Source organism: Anomalospiza imberbis, chromosome 4 (genome assembly GCF_031753505.1).
Source record: "Anomalospiza imberbis isolate Cuckoo-Finch-1a 21T00152 chromosome 4, ASM3175350v1, whole genome shotgun sequence".
In the NCBI taxonomy this organism is placed as follows: domain Eukaryota; kingdom Metazoa; phylum Chordata; class Aves; order Passeriformes; family Viduidae; genus Anomalospiza; species Anomalospiza imberbis.
In genome coordinates, this window is record NC_089684.1 from 57,681,066 (window position 1) to 57,701,360 (window position 20,295).

Below are 20,295 nucleotides of genomic sequence, written 5' to 3' on the forward strand. Positions count from 1 at the left end.
GCGCCCGCCGCCCCGCGCGTGCGCGGCTGGCCCCGCCCCTTCCCGCGGGCAGCGGCAGCGCCGGGCCTGCCCCGGCCCGGGCGCGTCTGCCCGGCCGTTCCCGCTGTGGGGAGCGCTCCCGCTCGGAGGCACAGCCGTGGGCGTGCTCAAGGGAGCTGCAGTACTGTACGACTTGAGATCCGATGCCTTGGCAGCGCCAAGGTAGCAGCTTGTGGATGTAAAAAACATTTACAGACTCAGGTTGGAAAAGACCTCTGAGGTCATGGACTCCAGCCCGTGACCGAGCACCTTGTCTACTAGACCGTGGCGCTGAGTGCCGCGTTGTCTTTCCTTAGAGGCACCTCCAGGGACGGTGACTCCGTCACCTCCCTGGGCAGCCCATTCCAATGTCTAATCGCCCTTCCTGTGAAGAAATTCTTCCTCGTGTCCAACCTAGAGCCTTCCCTGGAGCAGTTCAGGACTGTGTCTTGTCCTGTTGCTATTTGCCTGGGAGAAACAACCCACCCCCACCTGGCTACAGCCTCCTCTCAGGTGTTTGTAGAGAGCAGTGAGGTCCCCCTTGGTCTCCTCCAGGCTAAACACCTCCAGTTCCCTCAGCTGCTCCTCGCAGGACTTGTGCTTTGTTGCCCTTCTCTGGACATGCTCCAGCACCTCAGTGTCCTTCCTGAACTGAGGGGCACAGAACTGGACACAGGATTTGTAGTGTGACCTCATCAAGAAAGGTCCTAGGAAAGCTATTTGTATATGCTGCAGCACAGAATCTGCACCCAACCTTCTGCAGCATTTGTGCCAAACAAGTAAAGTTAAGAGTGTTTGTTTTAACGTCCGAGGCAAAAGGATCAGAAACACCTGCCTGTCATACTAATCTGCTTGTGCAACATTTCAAAGTAAACAGGAACACTGGGCCAAGTTGAGATTGCACATCCATTTGACAACAGCTGTAACTCAACCAACATGTAGTGTTGTAAAACTGTTGACCAGCATTGCAATGTTCAGTAAATGTCACCAAAATTCTTTGTCAAACACACAATAGATGCAGCATGCCTTTCTGACTGAAAACTGTACAAAGTCTATGTTGCAGATATTAAATGTATTTGAGTTAGCGAGGTCATAGGTGTAAGCAATTCATTGTAAACACGTTGAAATATTTTTCAACAAGTCACGTGAGTTTTTAGTCCGGTATTTCTCAACATACTAATGTTGGGAATAAAATGCTGGTAAAAGCAGTAAACAGTGAACTAAGCAGAAGAGCTCATGTAATGTGTTACTTAGCTGACACTGTGCACAATAATCTTTTTATCTCTTTATCTAAAGAAATGAGTCTTAAGCAATTGCAGTACTAGGCGTTTCCTTTTCCATTAATCCTTTCCTCCTCTAAGGACTTTTGAACATGCTGACCTACTTAGCCATATTTGCAAATATGTACGACCTTGGAAGTTTAAATTCTTACAACTTCGGGCTGGGAAAAAAAAGCAGTTACACAGGAGGGAAGAAAGGAAGGCAAAGCACAGGTGTTATGCAGCTGGCTAGCCAGCACACAGCTGTGTTTACAGCTTGGCAAGTGAGCAGAGCTCTGGGTTTGGGCTTGAGCATGTCTTTCACAGAGAGTGTGCCCTGGCACACAAGGGAGCAGGCGAGACCTTGCGTTACTGCTGTAGGTAGACTTATGCACTGAAGACACAAACCCTTAAGAAACAATGTTTGGAGTTCATTGCTTACAAAGGAGCTTGTGAATATGAGGTTCTATTTCCAGGCCTAAAGCATGCGGTCATACAGAATTGAGGTTATTCTGCCAGAAATTCATGCTTGAGTAGTAACAGAGGATTAACGTTACTGTCTGTTACACCTTCCTACTGCTGGAACTTACCACTCCCCTCTGATAGAAATAACAGGAGAGAACATGTTGGTTCCTCATCTTCTGGGGTTCAGAATGTAAACATGTGCTGAATTTCATGTTTTTTTGGGTTAATATTCAGTCTGTGAACTACAGTATCTCCAGAGCAGATATGCTGCCAATTTTCTGATGTTTCTTCATGGGCAATAGCATCTTCTAGGAGAGAGGGACAGAGAGAGAGGAACGGTGATCTGCATTCACCATGAATTGCCAGACCTCAGGAGGCAAGATGGGCAGCCAGTTTGTGGCAGTGAATTACAATACTACAAGAAAAATTACCTGATAAAGGGATTAAAATACTGAATTTTCATGGACTAGGTTAAGGGTAGACTTGGTAATTTTTTACAAGAATTTACATGGAAAGATGATTCTGAGGATGGATTCTTCATTAATGTAAGAGAAAAAGATATCATGAGATTCAATGACTGGAAGCTAGAAGTAGATAAGTTCAGGCCAGAGCTAAGGTTTTACTCTCAAGGCTATCAAACAACTGGAACCCTGGAGGTTGTTAATCTAGCCCTCATGTGAAGTATTTAGAACAAAACTAGAACACTAATTTAAAATGGCTATGCTGAGTCAGATCAGAGGCCCTCTGGCCTGATGTGTTTCTAGAAGTTGCCAGTGAGGAAAGGAAGCTTGATAGGAGTTGAAATGGGGATCCCAACAACTCTTGGATCCAGTTCCTCTGGGATGTTATGACAGGTTGTCTATTTGTTAGGGAACCCACATCTTCTTCCCCAAGGTGAACTTAGTGTGTACTTGGAGAAACATTCAGTATCTATCTGTATGACTTCCTAACTTATACTGTATATTTCAAGCAAAAGTTCTAGCCTTGATGCAAAAATCAGTGACAATTTCTGCACATTTCTGTATAGAAGATCACATCACATTCTGGTTTCTGTTAGACCCTGAAATTACTGAGTGAAATTTGGTTGCAGCAAAGTTAATAATAAAAGAAAATGTTCAGTGACTTCCATGGACTATTGCACTCTCTAATCCTGAATCCAAAGTATTGGCTTGAAACCGTTTGATTATTGTTCTGATGCCCTATCAGCATGTACATAGAGAGGTTAGGAAGATAAATAGGAAGAAAAAGCATTAGAGAAGCAACAGGAGTAAAGCACATGATTTCCTGTGTCTCCACCGTGTCAAGCACAACATTGCATATCCATTTCTGAGTAAAGCTGGCTTTCCTGAGGACTCTGATGCAGGTAGCAAGCAATTGGCTACCTTTTATCACATTTATAGTAGAAATCCATCATCAGGAATTTGCTCAGTGATTAGCAAGATTTTTCCCTCAGCAAAATCCACCAGCTGAGTACCAGCGCATCAACGGAAGTGTAACACTACATAAATAAGTACACAAAAAATAAAGTTATATATTCACTGAGGGAAAGAAAGAAAAAGAAAGAAAGAAAGAAAGAAAGAAAGAAAGAAAGAAAGAAAGAAAGAAAGAAAGAAAGAAAGAAAGAAAGAAAGAAAGAAAGAAAGAAAAGAAAGGAGAGAAGAACCAGCACGCTCCTCAGAAATGTAAGCGCAAAAATACTTGGAGGTTGAATATAAAATACTTGGAGGTTGAATTTATTTTTTTTTTAAGGAAAAAACCCAATGTGGTTATATTTGCAGCAGTGTGTACCAGAGAATATTCTGAAGATTAGATTGGTGCCTTTTGATGTTCTAACAGAGTATTTAGGGGAAGAACCTGGGGGAGAATGACAGCAGAAGCTGAAGACATTTGTTCAGTGCACAAGATATAAGTCATAATCCTTATATGTCTCGTTATGATTGATTCATGACTGCAAGGCAGGTTTTTTTTTCACAAAGACGTGATGCACATTTCATCATACCAAAATGCCACTGTCACTGTTCAGAGGAGAGATGGAAAAAGAGCTGACTAATGCTACCCCTGTGTGTGATAAAAGGTAACTCGAGGACTTGGATATTTACACTGTCGTTGCTGTAACTGTGTATTTTAGTGGAATTTTTTTTTTGCTTGCAAGCATTTTTTTGATAGTTTAGGAAAGTGTAGCACAGCAACGAGTATTAAGCGAACCAAAGGCGTCCTAAGTATTCAGGTGGTAAGGGGTTTTTTCCTTCCTTTACGGAGATATACTGTAATTCTCTTCAGTTATCACCAGGTGGCCTTCAAACTTTCTCGTTTTTCTGAAGTGGGGAATAATTTAGACATGAGGAAGTGATGTATCCCTGTGCTGCAATCGTTCCAGGAAATAGGTTATAGTGTCCAGCAAGGTTTTTTATTCCGCTTTTGTCTTGTGTACTGAGCTGTAGCTAGTACTGAAAATATTAAACGTTCAGACTGCATTTAAATTGTATCATTGAACTCTACTTTTTTATTTCTTTGTTTTTTTTTTTTTTTTTTCTTTTAAGAATTTGGATTGTCAGGAATTCATGATGATTAGCCTTTTTTTTCCTCTTTTATTTGTCTCTGTTCTGTGTATGAACAGCTTCTCAGGAGTGCAGGGAAGGAAATGGAAAGGTGAAGGTACTACTCAAAACCTGGAAAGTATTGTCATTGGAAGATGCTATGATTATATTAGAATTGTGAATCCTGCTGTTGGGTAAGTTTTGCTTGTTTCTGGATTAGTTTTTTATGTTCTGTACAATGTTCTGATTAACAAAATGGTTGTTAATCAGAAGTTTGATGTTATGCTTCTAGCCATGAAAGTGATCCTTTTGAAGCCAACATGCTTGTAGCTGTCTAGAAACAACAAAATTACTTTGATAGATAATCATGTTTTAGGTAAAGTAGTGTAATTGAGGCAAGATTTTTAATCCTTCAAGTCTTTATTTCACTTTTTTTGCCAACCCCACCCCCGTTACTTTCTGTAAGGAGAACAACACACAGAAATGACAGGGATGGTGTTGTGGAAGTACCAAATCTGACAGCAGTCCTGGGAAGACCAGCTTTGCCTTGCATGCCTGTATGTCAGGTCATGTACGAAGGGGAACACCTCACTTTATAGCTATCCTTTGGTACTAAAGAAACCTGTCTAGCTCATCCACCTGAAAAATCAAGTACTAATCAACTGCTCAAGTAGGATTATCTGTGAACTTCTATTGGCTGTGGTAATTATACAGAACTGGAGGTAAATCACACACTTTGCTAAAATGAGCACTTTTCTGTCTTCCTTGCATTGTAAGGGCTTGTAACCTCCAAGTAAAAAGGAAGCAAATAAGAAAGACAATCTCCTGGTGTTCAGCCCTTTATTCTGCCATTAAAAAGTTGTCCTAAAAGTGTGAAGAGGTATTTGCAGAGGGGCCCTATCTGGGTTCCTGTAGCATTTAATTGCTGTCCTAAAACAGGGTTAGATGATATTATAAAAATCACCAACCTTCCATTGTCCAATGTCCAACCTCCCATTTTCAGTTCCTGTTGCGAAAGAGGAAGATAAAGGACTTAAAACAAATTTTTCGCTTTTAACAAAGACAAAACAATATACTTCTGCATAATAACACTTGAACTTTCAGAAATGTTTTCTTTCAAGTTTCTTATGAAGAAAAATAGATAATCCTAATGCAAGTAACACAGTGCATGAATTTCAGTGGAACAGTTCAAGCTTGGCAAATTTATAAACATGTCACCAGGGAAGGTGGAAGAGAACTTTAAGTGTAGATTTCTACATTCCTACAGCATATAATATAATATAATATGATATGATATAATATAATATAATATAAATAAAATATGTGAACTTAGTTAACAGTTGTATAGGTAATCTGGTCTTGCAGTAGGCTCTAGATAGGTAGAGCTTCTGCAGGACTTAACAGATGCCACTTCACTTATATATGAAACAGGACATGAATAATAATACAGAATATGCTAAAATGAGCAACATAAAGAGTAGTCACTGTAGAAATGTGAACCATATTGTTAACTGATTTGGACTGTTAGAGATATAAATGCAATATTCTGGAAAACATTTCTATATGTCTCATGTTTATGACAGATTTGGGATTTACTGAATTCTGGTTACATTTTCACAACATGATTTTAAAATTGAGAGGTTTGAACATGTTCATCAAAGTATTCTTGCTCAAGACAGCATGAAGCCAGGCAGGACATTAGGACTATTTCCTGAATTCAGACCAAAAATGGCATTATTAAAAGAAGAGTTACACGACTGATTTCTTATAATGTGGGGATTTTTCTCATTCCCTTAGGTGTATAAGCAAATAATGTAATCCAAACAAAATGGAAATTTCATATTGCACAGGTGCAAAATAGATATTATAATTATTAATAGCCCTTTCTGTTCACTGTCTGTTTCTTAGTTGCCCCTGACTGGCTTTTATAGAGATGTGACCACCTGGATAGATTTTGCTTCTGAATTTATGCACAAATTTTCTAAAAATACTTTGCTAACTTAAAGGAAGCTAACAAAACATGTCTTTACACTGCAAGATAGTTAAAACATAAAGATGTCTATAGGAACATAATGAAAACTTTCCCATGTGTTAAAACAGAATATGCAAAATGGCAATCCAAAGAGGCATTTTACAAAATGCTGTGGCCATGCAGAAGTGAGGAGTTTGAATTAAGATCATATTTGACATTTCCTAACAGGAGTATGCTAAATAACACAAATGTTCCTATAATGCTTTTCCTCCGTATTTGTTGTTTATCATGAAAGCTTTGAAAACAATTTTTTAACTAAATAGTGTGAAATTAATCTGACTTATTTAGGTCTACTAAGATTAGAAGGAATTGTCCTGAACTGTAGTCCTTCCCCACCCTGTAGTTTCAATAAGTGTTTTTGCCAGCTAAGAAGTTTTGAGTATCAGAGCAGAATAATCCTTTTGATTTACAAGCTGTTCAAAACTGGGTGAGAAGTCATGAAAAAAAAGCAATATGTGAATTAACCAGAAAGTTACTGATGGATGCACCTGTCAAGAAAGATCTTAAAAGTTCAGTTGATCATAACCCACAAGTACTAACGTAAGTGCTTCAAGTAGAAAGCTCTTTAGCAAAATGAAACCTAAGTATATACAATTGTCAGAAGCCAAAGTATAACAGCTTGAAATCAGAAATAGGGTCCAAATTCTTTTATTAAGTAAATCTGTTTAAACCTTGAAACTACTGATTAAGGATCTTATTGCATCACTGAAAATTTTCAGGTCAAGATTCATATCTGCCTATAGTATCTAGGGAATTTTTATATAGTTGTGGGAAGCATGACCAGAGATTTCTGTAAGAAAATCTGTGGTCTGTTTCCTGCATAGCTCATCACAAGGGCTCCTTTAAAGTGTCACAAAGCAGCTCCCTAAAGAATCTGTACCAGCAGAAACCATGCTGCATGTGGATGATACTAAATGAGCAAAACACTGTAATGGCAAAGTTTGATTTACTTATCAACACTACAATTGTTCAAGCTAGAGCTTTGCAATGACAACTATTCATGTTAGGAAGACTGTATGCACATAAAGTAATTATTCTTTTGTGCAGAGTGTTCCTGGCATAGACATTGTCACAGCATGATGTGGGGAAGGTGCTGTGGAAAAGTGGTGAAAGTTGAAATTCCCTTCTTTATTAGTCCAGGCAGGCTCAGAGCTGTGACAGGTGAGATCCTGAAAGTCCAAAGAGATAGGACACTTCATCTGTAGACAGCCTGTCTTGTCCCTCCATGGAGGTTATTGTCCCCAAGAGAGAGCTGGCAGAAGGGAAATGTTGGAGTGCACAGCCTAGCATCTTATTTCAGCCCTTGAACTGTTGAATGCTAACAACATACTTGTAGTTCTTGTAGCTACTGCATAGTGACAGTGTGTGTCCGTGTCACACAGTCCCTGGTCATTGTACTCATTCCAACAAGATAAAACTGCAGGGCCCCAGGGCCTAGAAGCTGAAGGCATCTCTTTGTCACCATCATTATTCTACCATCAAAGCTTTTTAGCAGCTCATCCTGTATTTGAATCTGACGTTTTAAGAGTAGTATTGCATTCCAGCAGCGTTGGGTATTCAGTTATGGTTTATTTGAATCGGTTTATTTTTGAACAGGGAAAATTTCAAAGAAAGCTTTTTCTTCAGTATTTCTACAGTGTTGGATAACTCCCTATGTATACCATACCTACTAAGATTTTTGTTGAATCAATGTGTTTCTAATTCCACACTGTAAATGCTAATATTTTCCTTGCTACCTCTTCCTTATTTGCTGCAGTTATGACTCAGAAGACAAGATCTCTATGCTCTTCCTGAGCTACAAGTTTTTTACACCCTGGCATCAGTTTTCTGCCTTAGCCTTATACAGATTTTAATCGGGGTATTTGAAGGAGTTGAGAACAAGTATCTTCCTTGCTCAGCTTTGAAAAAACCAATTTTACTATTTGTTTTTTTTTTAATGATTACAGTGAGAAGAATTGTTCACAGATATGGGAAGCATTTAAAAATGCATTTGTTAACAAGGACCCTTGCAGCATTCTACCTAAGGATTATGAATTATTTATCAACCTCACATTTCACACGATTCCACCTAACAAGGTAATAATTTTTTATGTTAATTGTCCTGTGATATACAACAGACTTCACGTGACACAGTTCAAAATTGAGGAGTCATTCTGTAACTGATTTGTGAGTCACTCTTTTTGACCCATCTGTAGTTTGTAAACTAGACTCTGTAGTTTATAGACTAGACTCAGACTTGATAGCATGTTCCATTTATTTTATGCAGTAACTTCTCAGCAATGTCTCTCTTTTCATACTACAGAGATCCCCCATTTTTCCTGTTGTGCTGGGAGCTCTGCCATAGTCCCTGAACTTCCACTTCTACTTTTCCTTAAATTAGGTGCTCTGGCTACAAATGCTGTGCCTGCTATCACCTTTTGCTTTTACTCCTCTCAGCTAAGTCTCATGACAGTGCCATGCTAAACACTGACACGCTGAACAAGCAAAAGCAGAAATGAGAGAGGATGTTGTTCTATGCCACAGAACAGTAAGGGTTTGATGTGCTGGCAATTGCAAAGAACTGTGGAAGCGCAAACGACGTGTTGTGTTTTAATGCAGCTTTTCCTCTAGCACAATTGTTCCTCATTTCTAAATGATACAAGCTAAACCAACAAATACTACTGTCAACATAGCTTAATTCATGAGGAGTTCTACACACACAGAAATAACATCTAGACATATGGGGTTTTTTCACACCGTAAACCAACATAGCAACGTGAGAGATTTCTGGTAACATATATCTGGTGTATAAACATCTTCCTGTTTTCTTCTTCCCCTAAATCTGTCTGCTGAGGCAGGCAAAGCTAGGCCTATCTATATTTAAAAGAGGACTATATCCTTTCTCATCTCATACTGTTCCTCAAGTCACTTGTGATCAGAATTTATACCTCTGGAAAATTAAAAAACTTTGTTCCTTTAAAGAGATAGCTAACATTTCTGGTTATTAGCTGGATTTTGAAAGAAATACCAAAACATGTTTTCAGCTGTTTTCAATACCCCATAATCTCACTGTGTCTGCACCTAAGTGTTGGTACATTTCTTCTCTATGTTTTTTTTCCTAGTCTCTTTTCTGGGAAAATAATCAGCTACTAGTCAGTAGCTTTGCTGATGGAGGACGTCGCTACATGCCTCTGGCTGATACTCTGTTTGGCTTTGTTGGAGATTTGCTGAACTGGTGTGGGCAGGCAGACAGCCCTGGTAAGACAATGAGTGCTATGTTAAACATTTATCTGTAAAACCATAACAGAGACCAACTGCTGTGTCCTGGAGAAACTAAATTTGCTCTTACCCCAAAAAATCTGGGATAGCTTCACTGTCTCATTTTCTCTTGTATCATGTGAATGTTTAACACCGCAGTCAGGGGAGCACACAGTGAAATCTAAATGGTCCTGCAGTGGGGATAAACCTCTTTCTCAGTCTTCTGAACCTGGAGCTCCCTGCACCCCAGGAACAGAGTTAGAACCATTTCAGCCAAATTACTGAATCCTCAGAATGTAACTGTTTGTGTAAACTATAAAGGATGGAAAATTATTGAAAAAATACAACAGCTTTCAGTGCTATGTCAAACATAGGTTGGGGGTTCAGTGAGTAATGCACAAATATATATTTAGTTGCTTTCTAAAGTCAGTTTTTATAGTCATTATCACCTCTCTAATAGCACAAATCACATGCCTTCCTACAGGCCTGGACTATGAATCCTGCCCTACCATGATGGAATGTGAAAACAACCCGGTGGATTCTTTCTGGAGGATGGCCTCAGTCATTGTAAATATTTTATCAGTGCTGAATTCATACATCTGTGGGTGTGTCTGGGATGATTCAGGAAAACATTGCTAGTTCAAAACAGATTTAAACCTTTAACTCTATTGGATTATTTCCCCTGACACAAACACACCATTTTAGACTGGCTGCAGTGTTTTAGCAAGGAGAACTTAACATTCACCTTAGCTAGATAATGTGTTAAAATTCTGTTAGCTTTGTTAATAGAAACCATATACTAAGCACAGTAAGCACACTGACTGTCTACTGATTGATTACAGGTCCTAATTTGACAGCCTTGCTGAAAACCCTTTACTCACATATCAAACTCAACGGAGAATGCCAAAATGCTTTATTCTTGTGCTGAAGAAACTACCAATAAATGCGAGAAAATAGCTTGAGAAGAATCATTGAAATAAACCATGGCCTGTTTGGTTCCTGGCCTTTTTACTTCAGTGGCCTGCTTGGGTGCTAGTCTAGTATTATTTTTGCAGTTCTGATATTCTTCGTGGTAAAATTCCTTCCTTGGTCACTGTTGTTTGCAATAAGATACTAAGTTATATGACAAATCTGTGAGATCTGAAAAGCATTGTTATCTCTTGCAGTATGCACGGCACAGCTCTGGGGTGATACAGGTCTTGCTGAATGGTTCTGCAGAGGGAGGAGCCTATCCACAGACAGGGTAAGAGAACTGACTGATTTCTGTGCAGGGTCCGATGACTATAAAAAAGAAAATTCAACCAGTTATTTGGGCCTTCTGCTGCACAAAGTATGGAAGTGTAGCTGAAAGGACCTGTTGCATCAAAGTCTGCTGAGTTGTGTGTACAAACTGTTAATTGTCCCTAGCTGAAGGATTAATACGTAGTGGATGGGAACAATCCTTTCAACTCCTGCATTTTACAAACTCCTGTAAGCATGATGAATGCTCTGAAAGCTGCCCTAGAGTCAGCCAATATACTGTGGCAAAATGTGTATGTCTTCAAAAAGATGAGTGTTAATGAAATTTCTCTTCAGGGACATGTCCAAATAAAGGATATTGTTACAAGGACAGTAGCTTTTGTCAGGCCTTGGTAAGTTCAAAAGGGAAAGTATTTATTTCTCCATGATCAAAAGTGGATGTAGTTTGAAGTCTGTTATTATTTCAGAAACCAAAAAAAAACAAAAAAAAAAACAAAAACAAAAAAAAAAAAAGTTTGTTCAGGAGGATAATAACAAAGATGAGCTTCCTCTTCTTCTTAGTTCCTTTTATATTAAGGATATTTTACATTAAGATGTATTTTACATTAAGATGTATTTTTCCTGATTCAGAGGTGTACCACCATGCAGAAGCTCATCTAAGCTTAGATTCAAAATTTATTGTAAAAGTACACCCTTTAGAACTTTCACTGTGTCTGTAGTGACTACTTACCTGTGGTAAGAAATGCATCCTTCATTACCTCAGCAACTGTCTTGTCCAAAGCAGATCAAATATTACATTTTTTTAAAACCCAGAGAAGAGAGTCTCCTCCTGTTCATGAGGACTAAAAATGACCATTGAAAAGGCAATTTTATCCCTGGATAGGAGGGAAACAAGAACCATCTTTCGCAAAACACCTCCTAACTACTTACCTCTGTCCCCCAAAACATCCATCTTTGTACACAGCTTTCAGCTAATCACAAAGGCTTAAACAGTCTCCTTGGGTTGGTCAAATGGTCAACTGGGATCAAATCTTCTGCAGATGGTAATACCTGGCAGCAGGACAATACCCAGAATCTGCTATAGATTCCTTATTTTAGAAATGGATTCCTTATTTCTGTTAGTTTACAGATTCCTTATTTCAAAAACATCTCACACACACATTAATTCCAGCAGTTCCCTGGGTTGCCAGTCTGGTGGTATTTTAACCAGTGAAATCACTACTGGAACTCAGACTGCCAAGAAGAAAACAAAGCCAGTTACTCCATCTGTTTTCTTTGCTGTGTATCTTCTGGTCCATTTATGACTGAATTTTTTTAAGAGCTCATGTTTGAAAAAAGCTGGAAGTTGAGTAATTAATAGCAGAAAGTAATCTGAAAGACCTGCCTGTCTTCCTAACCATCTCTCTGGTCTGTCTTCTAGTATTTCAAAGCCCCTTTCAAAGTTTATACAGTTTTAAAGTTTGTACACTTAAATCATCATTAAGTCACCTGATACCATTTCAGTTAAGATTTATTTTTCATTTCATGGCAAAATAACTTTGTTCATTCACACAGTATGAATTTAGTTGGCAGATTTCTTTAATAATAGAAGCCAGTTCAAAAATTTGTTTTACTGAAGTCAGTTCTACATTGTTCCTCCACAGTTTCTGAGACTTCTAGTTAAAGATTTCTCCAAATCTGGGAGCAGGCTTCTTTTTTTCTGGCAATAGGATATGCATGACTGAGTAAATGAGTCGGAATCTTTATTTTCTGTTATATTTTCACTACATGTTGGACAGGCTTGGACACCTTGGACAGAAAGGCAAACCTGCTGTTGCTGCTGCTGGTGTCTGGTGAGCTACCTCCATACCAGATGGGACCAGAGAAAGCAACTCTTGGTATCTGTCCTCCTGTTCCACTTCTCCAGAAATTTAAAATAATCTGCTGACTTCATGAACCAACAGACACTGGCAAGCAGCACATGTCCTGCACTTCCATGGCAGAGCCCTGGTAGTTTGCCTGAAGGCACCATGAGGACAGACCCACATTGTCACTGCTGGTCCCATCCAGGAAGTGGCGACTAGGGGGCCCTTCCTCTCTGTGGAGGTCTCAGAACATTTAAAAGGGCTCAGATAGTATATATATAGTACTGTAGTGCTGATATAGACATTTAACAGAAGACACCAATGTCTATTAGACACTTAGTAGACATTTAAGAAGACACATGATAGGCAAATAGCAAATTAGAGGAGAGACCTAGGCCCAGACTTGGACCAGGCATTCAGTTAGGACACAGCCCTTACAAGCTTTCTGAGTGAAAAAAAACCCTAAAATACTGGAAATCATTATGCTACATGTTACTAAAAGGGTTAGAAATCTATGGCTTTGAAATGCCAGCATCTCACCAAAAAAAAAATCAATCTAGAGACATTAAAATCAACCACTGGATTTCATATCTTCTTAGATTAGATATTATGAGGAAGTATCAAAGGCTTTTTGATTTGTTTTTGCATTTTCAAAAGTTCATTCTTGTTCACTTTTAGGTGAATTCATTAATAGAGGAGAAAAATTACTATTTAATTTTCATGTTCTTTATAGTTCATTTTTTTTTCTTGAATCAGTTTTTTTGCAGATTATGAAGTACCTAATCTCCAGAAAGACAAAATCTCACAAATTGTCATTTGGGTTGTGGATGATATTGAAGGACCAGATATGTAAGTTATGTCTTCAAAATAAAAGTTAGTTTCTTTCTTTTGGACCTGTCTTTAAAATTTCACCTTATCTTCTGTTTGATTATATTTGCATACTACTAAAAACAAAGTATTTTAAATGCTTTCATGAACACAGGAGACACAACCTGCCATTCTCATAGAGTATAGAAATACCAGAATTGGAGAAAATATGAATAAATTCTAATATTAAATCTGGAGCCAAGTCTTGGTTAGATGTGTGTGTGGACTCAGACCCTGAATGAAGATAGAGCATGAACAGTTTTACTAAGAGTCAATCTGAATTTCAGATTAAGTGCTGATGAGTGATATTTCTTTCACTTTACTGTATGCATTCTTTTCATTTTCACCTATATTTACTGTTTGAAAATTTGTAGAAGCAGGCAAATACAAACTGGTGGCTCTTTTTCTCTCAGTAATGAATCCAGTAATAAAAAGTCAGTTTTAAAAGTGTCTAATTTTGCTGGTAATTTAAATATAGCAAACAAACAAGTAAATAATAAACAAATATAACAAAGCTGATTAGTTCAAACAGTTTGGACTGTCTGTTGTGTATTTTACCACAGTGCTGTGGAGACTACATAGCATAGTTCAGATTAGCATTTTTCAGCTTCTCTCTCTAAATCAAAGAATCATATCCTCTGGGAGGGAAAAAACATACAAGTAATCTTTGCAAAAGTTGCCCTTTTTTCAAAGAAAAACTAAGACAAGCATTGAATCTTAATTTATGTTTCAGCAAATGGATGCATAGGAGTAATTGTATATTTTTATTCATTTGCTTTCTAGAATTACTTTGTTGGTCTCCATACGATTTCTTTAGTCATGGGTATTTACTGACCAGCAGATAAGTAGCACTGGCCTTAATACTTTATGTTGGTGCAAGTTTAGAGGTCTCAGTAGGTTCTGTAAACTTTCTTATACTAACTGGACTACAAATTAAAAAATCAGTACTAGAAACAGGAGCTGTGTTTAGGATTGTTTCTGTTTTTTTTTTCTCTCTGTATTTTTCTATTATTCAATATTCAAGAGAGAGAACAAGCTTCTAACAACAAGTATAATTCTCATTTATTATAACAAACTTACTCTGTAAAGACAGATAGTATCAACTTTATCACTACCTAAATACTTGCCAAAGAATATTACAAACAAAACACTATTTTACAAAATTATTTAGGTCTTTTTCTGTCTAGTCAAATATTAAATGTGTGATTATTAGTTAATAGAATCTGAAAATGCTACACTGGCTAAAGCTAATCTTCCAGACTCTAAACTGTAAAAGGATAAATTGTGAAACAACAGTAATGTAGACAAATGAAGCATAAAGAACAATGTACACCATTCTTCTGGAGGTGTTATGGAATACAGAAGAGGCAAAGTAATGGGCATATACTTTACTAATTCCATCAAGTTCAGTGAAAAGAAATTATATAACAAAAGATTTGCAATAATATTGAAATCCTTCCTTACAGAGATTCCTGTGGAACTAATAGTGTAAAGACGTTGGAAAACAGGCTGAAAACTCTTGGTTTTGATGTCACTTGCAGTGACAATTACAAGTAAGTGAAAACTTTTTATTATTATGCTGTATTTGCAGAAGCACCTTATATCTATTTTGATTCTTGCTGTGCAATACTGAAGTGCCACTAATGTCGTGTCTTCAGGAGGGACTGATATGTTGGAGGGATGATGTCACATTTTTCAGACTTGGCATTTTTTCGTTGTTTATTGAGCAAAACACTACGTCTTATTGTATGATTGAGTGGAGCATTGTACTTACTCAATGTCAGACACAGAAAACAGCCTCATGTACTTGGATTTAAAATCCAAACAATAGTTAAAAATACTATTGAATGTCTGCAGAATTACCAGTTATTCACAAGAGGTTTCACAGCTCTAGTCATTCTCATAGATTGTAAGATAAATTTAATGAAGGGAAGATTTAAACATGATAGTATTGTGAATTTGTTTCATTTTTTCATGTTTGTTTTCCTCAGTTGTCTGCCTGAAAGATGCTAAATAAAATGGTATTTTCACAGGTCTGTAATGTTCTTACTCTGCCTGGATAATCCTGATAATTCTAAGTGTGCCCTTGCATCGTAAGTAAAAGGAGTTCAACCTATCCTCATTGTCATTACAACTGAATAAATGATACAGAAGTCAACCGTTCAACAGATCCCACCTCTACCACCTGTTATATATTCCCCATATACAATACACGGGGGTCTTGAATTTGTTAGTTACTGTGGATTGAATTAGCAGTTTCTAGTCACAAATTGTTCACAGCTGCCTGTGAGCACCTGCTGTTCAAAATTAGGTGTTAATGGAGCCTCATTGATCACACAGTCACACTATATATCGATGATGTGAAGTTTGTACATATTGCTGTTCTGATATAAAATCATATACAAATTTGAAGTTGCTTTCATTAATATAATTTCTTGACTAATCAAAGTATAGATTAAATAGCAACAGATCTAAAGGACATTTCTCCAACTACTGGAATTTTCAGTTCTAAATTTTGAGGAAGTTTTCTTTTAATCTTCAATTTTGTGTGAAACTTACTCTCTATATTTTGATGTATTTACCTTGGGCCAGTGAGTTATCTACAAAGTGTGCAGATTATATCCAAGACATAACTTCTTAATTAGCAAGCATCGCTCCCAAACTCCCTACTTATCCATATTTATCTATATTATATGAGGAACATGCAATTAATTTATTATGTATTTTGGTGAATTTACAGTAAAAATGACTGCTTTCAATTCTGACTATGTTTCATAATCTATATGCTGTTGCATATATAGATAGACATAAGATATCTGAATGAGAACTTCCTCACTGTTTGGAATGTTGTAGAATATATCAATACATAAACACTGTTTTGTGGTTATATTCTTTTTATGGATAATCCATGCTTTATTTCTTACTGTCCTTTCTTCCCTATTCAAGCACATGCAAATTTTTATTTGTTAATACCTGTGTGATATTGCAATGATAACTTCTGCTATGAAAGTCCTGATTTGCTGTGCCTGGTTATGGCAGCAGAGGTGCAACTCCAGCTTGCCTGCCTCTGGGAGGGGCTGTAGTGCTTCATGCAGTACAGAAAAGGAGGTGGACATCACCTTCTGTAACATATGTCCAGTTCTTGGTACACACCTACAGAGAAAGTGTGTATTCCCTGTTCTTGCTGGTCACTGAAAACTTTTACTCACCTTGCAATGCAACATGTATTCTCGCATGCAAATTATATCCTAGCACCAGCATATAAATGTTATGAAAATGGTGGATTTACAGATACCACTGATAGCTCCAGACTTCTTCTAGGCAGTAGATCATAGAACAGACTTCTTGTTAGGGCTTCGATTGGTTACAAAATGCCACTTGGACAGTGGATTAAAATAGGGTTTCCTTGTTCTGCAACTGAATGGTTACCCCAGGACAATGTGTAAAAAGAAAATACAGTCATCCCCTTTGAAGAAATAGTGGAAGAAAAAGCACGGGACTTTGAAAAATACAATATTTTATCGAGCTGTTAACAGAAGATTTTTCTCCTCTCCCAGGTTTTAAATAATTTTTTCTCAAAGTTTTGTGATGTGGGTGTGTTACGCAGCTGAGGACACCCGGATGAGAAGGTTTTTGGAAACCATTAATGTGTTTTTCCTTTCAGCTAAGGGTGAGCATGCAGTTCTGCAGTATTGCCGCATGGCGTTTGCAGTGTGTAAGCAGGGGAGCAGCCGCCCCTTCATTTCCATCCATGTCGGTACTCAAAGTAACATAATCCCTGGTGCACTTGAAACACCAGACTCACACTCTCCTGGGGTAACTCGTGAGCAACTCAGCTGTTCTCATCCTCCTTAGGAAAAGTTTCCTTGCTTGTTTCCTTCATGAGCACTGTATTCCATCCTCTATGCATGGCACTGTAATAAGTATGATTAATTTCTTATATATCCCAAATCACAATAGAGCTTCCCAATCTGCATGCAAAACTATCATTTCTTCTCCCTGAAATTCAAGTAATTTAAATACTACAGGCCAATGAATACTTACATTCTTCCCAGAATCACTCAATTCTCTGCAGTAAATAACACCACCTCCATCGAAACTAGCTGCCTTTTCAGAAAGAGCCTTAAGCAGATGCATATAAATTATTTCGTGATAACCTTTTTAGGTATGTTTTCTGTGTTCTGTGATGGTCCATTAACTGACTGGGGGCTGGTCAGTAGGGGTATCACTAATTGGAGTGGGTATCTGTTAGGAAAAGTTTCCTTTGCAGAGTAGGTGCTCTCAGTGTTCATACTTCCATAGTGAACAGTGGAACAGGCATGCAGGGGCTCATGCATCCCTTTCACCAGGGCTGTTTGCTATTACAAGGCTGATAGGTGCCCTCTCAGCCTCCAGAGAATAATGTCCTGAGCCCAAAAACTTCAGAGTTGGACAAGTGACTTTTTATGTCAGCACAACTCCCTTTACATGGGCATAGCAAAGGTGAGAGCTGAGTCAGGGTAGCACAAGGATGGCCTAGAGGGTGCTGTAGTTACTTGGGGCTTCTTGTGTGGTGGTGGTGCCCCTGAACTCCAGACTTGAACGATGTTCCTGCTGAGTCAAATTTGGACTTCGACTTAAGGTTAGGATGACACCCTGACGTTAGAAAAAATTTGTGAGTAGAAAATACCCACTAGATGGCAGAGATGGCTTACAAATGTAAGCAGGAAGGACGCCAGATGGAAGCTGTTAGTGGTGGCATGGATTACTTGCATTATTGCGATGTCACAGAGACATAGATGTGGATCTGGATACTATTGCACCAAGTGCTGTAAAAATACAGTCTTCCAGGACCACTGCTGTCTAGAAGAGCACTACAAAATCACAAGCATAAGGCCAGAGACAGCAAATGGATGTGGAGAGACAAGAAGGCTCTTGTGTAAAGGTAGAAAGAAGAGTTCCCAGGGTTTTGCAAAGATATTCTGTAATAGAATCATGACAGCCAAAGGGAATCTGTTGGCAGGCTCATATAAAGAAACTTCTAGCTTAGCACTTGGGCCACAAACTTCATCCTTGGCAACAAACCCCTGATATTTAAAAGAATCCTAACTCAGCTCTGTGCTGTGAACATCCTGTTTGTTTTCTCTTCTTCAGATCTGCACCAGCAGCACAAAGAGGACCTATAACTTCAGACAGAGGAGGCAGCTGGAACAAGCTCATGTTTGTTTCTTTTGCAGGCTTTTTGTTCAGATTTGCTTTAGTGTACTGAGTTAATCAACTGAATCCATATCCTCTGTTTGACTTACATGGCTATAAATTTGGCTTCAGCTGATTTCTAACTGCAGTTTCATTCTACTTTTGGGACAGGAAAATCTGCCATATTAAAACCTTGCATACTAATTATTGGCTTGTTTTAGTATCAAAAATTATCCCACTGCTACTTGAAAGCCTCACCCTTCATTTTCTTTTTCTAGAAGAAGTTCATTGCTATTTCCTATTATCTTTATTCTCCAGCATTAAATCAAGAATAATACTTCCTGTTCACATATTTCAGAAAGAAAAATGATACTATGCATACATCACCCACAGAGATTACTTGTTTGTAAAACCATCCCAGCATCTGACCTTGGAAACTAAGTGACTGATTATCATGTTTTGGGACGGCGAAACATAATCCAAGTGGGAGAGATCTTAGATTGCTCACTTGATACAAGATGCAATAGGTAAGACAGTGGAAAAGTACATTCATTTTCATAAGTGATCCTGTACTTGGGCCAAACTTAAAAGCTAGGGTACAGCATGATTCTGGGTGCATACTTGCATACAATATTTTACCACACAATGGCAATTGCTTCATCATCTGCACAGCTGTTCCTCAGCTGGCTGTTTCCTGGCCACTGGATAGCAAATAGTCAGAAATACCAGGTCTAGAAAGTTCCACGGTTTTTCCACCACAATGTGATTTATGGTACATCAAATTCAGATAAAGAACCTGCCAAGTCAGACATTGGCCTGCTGGCAGTGAACTCAAATACAGGGTTCAGAACACACTGAGGAGAGAGCAGATGCCGTCCTGAAGGTTTCTTGGGTTACTTGTGTGAATTTGAGTGCTTCAGCTAGAGGCTCCTCTAAACCACCACGACATCCAGCTACCAAGACAACACATAAATCTTCAGAAAAAAATAGTCATTCTACATAGAATAATTGTATGTAGATATCTTTTGCACATTTTGTGTCAGCTTCTGTATTATTTATTTGTGTTTGTATTGACTGGTTGCCAGGAAACTTGGAGAGGATGTTCCTGTTATCTCAATGAATCTGATTTAAGGGTCCATAGTAGATTTACATCCTTTTAATCCCTGATGCAGCTGTATCATGTATGTTTGAAAGATAAAATATTTAAAATATATTGTAGTTGCTTATTTGTCTTTCTTCCCTGCCTGTAATAATCTTTAATTTGGTTTTAATGTAAATCTCTTTACATTGCACACATATTTGGGTTTGCCTATGTGACAGGTGGGTTTAGGCTCCAGCTTGAAGGATTTTTGTATCTGTTTCAGACACAAAAAAGTACTGAAAGTACAAAAGTACTGAAATCAGAAGTTACAGACCTTTAAAAATATGGGCTGTATTATGCCTCAAAATTGTTCCCTATCTGTGCTGTAAATTTAGTTCTTTGATTATTTCCTTGAACATCCTCTTCATTTTTAATTGTTTTATTTTTTCATGTTTTATTTACATCAGCCACCAGAGTAGTAAGAAAGGTATCTGTAACACCTCATAGCTAAAGGTGTCTGAGTCACATCTCAGCTAAAGCC

General features: G+C 38.1%; 1 protein-coding gene across 5 annotated transcripts; it reads left to right on the plus strand.

Annotated features, from left to right (window-relative positions):
* The first annotated feature begins 3,629 nt into the window (after positions 1 to 3,629).
* BST1 (bone marrow stromal cell antigen 1) lies at positions 3,630 to 19,884 on the plus strand. Of its 5 annotated transcripts, XM_068188710.1 has the most exons (10): positions 3,630 to 3,697; positions 4,360 to 4,473; positions 8,258 to 8,387; positions 9,413 to 9,548; positions 10,033 to 10,115; positions 10,715 to 10,791; positions 13,388 to 13,480; positions 14,965 to 15,051; positions 15,532 to 15,591; positions 18,632 to 19,884. In XM_068188710.1, exons 1-10 carry the CDS (start codon positions 3,687 to 3,689, stop codon positions 18,744 to 18,746), a joined length of 906 nt encoding a protein of 301 aa, XP_068044811.1. In that variant the 5' UTR covers positions 3,630 to 3,686; the 3' UTR covers positions 18,747 to 19,884. The 5 variants fall into 5 exon arrangements, with proteins under 5 accessions (XP_068044811.1, XP_068044813.1, XP_068044812.1 ...); XM_068188712.1 differs by lacking the exon at positions 3,630 to 3,697 and having other exon boundaries at positions 4,239 to 4,473; positions 18,992 to 19,884; XM_068188713.1 differs by lacking the exon at positions 3,630 to 3,697 and having other exon boundaries at positions 4,240 to 4,473; positions 17,163 to 19,884.
* The last annotated feature ends 411 nt before the right edge of the window (positions 19,885 to 20,295 follow it).

What these genes read in the sequence shown, in the direction of transcription:
- BST1 (XM_068188714.1), top strand. Translation starts at nt 4,304, where the DNA reads ATGATGATTAGCCTTTTTTTTCCTCTTTTATTTGTCTCTGTTCTGTGT. An exon ending in ATTGTGAATCCTGCTGTTGG is followed by an intron (nt 4,474 to 8,257) that starts GTAAGTTTTGCT and finishes TAATGATTACAG; the next exon opens with TGAGAAGAATTGTTCACAGA. An exon ending in ACTTGCAGTGACAATTACAA is followed by an intron (nt 15,052 to 15,531) that starts GTAAGTGAAAAC and finishes GTATTTTCACAG; the next exon opens with GTCTGTAATGTTCTTACTCT.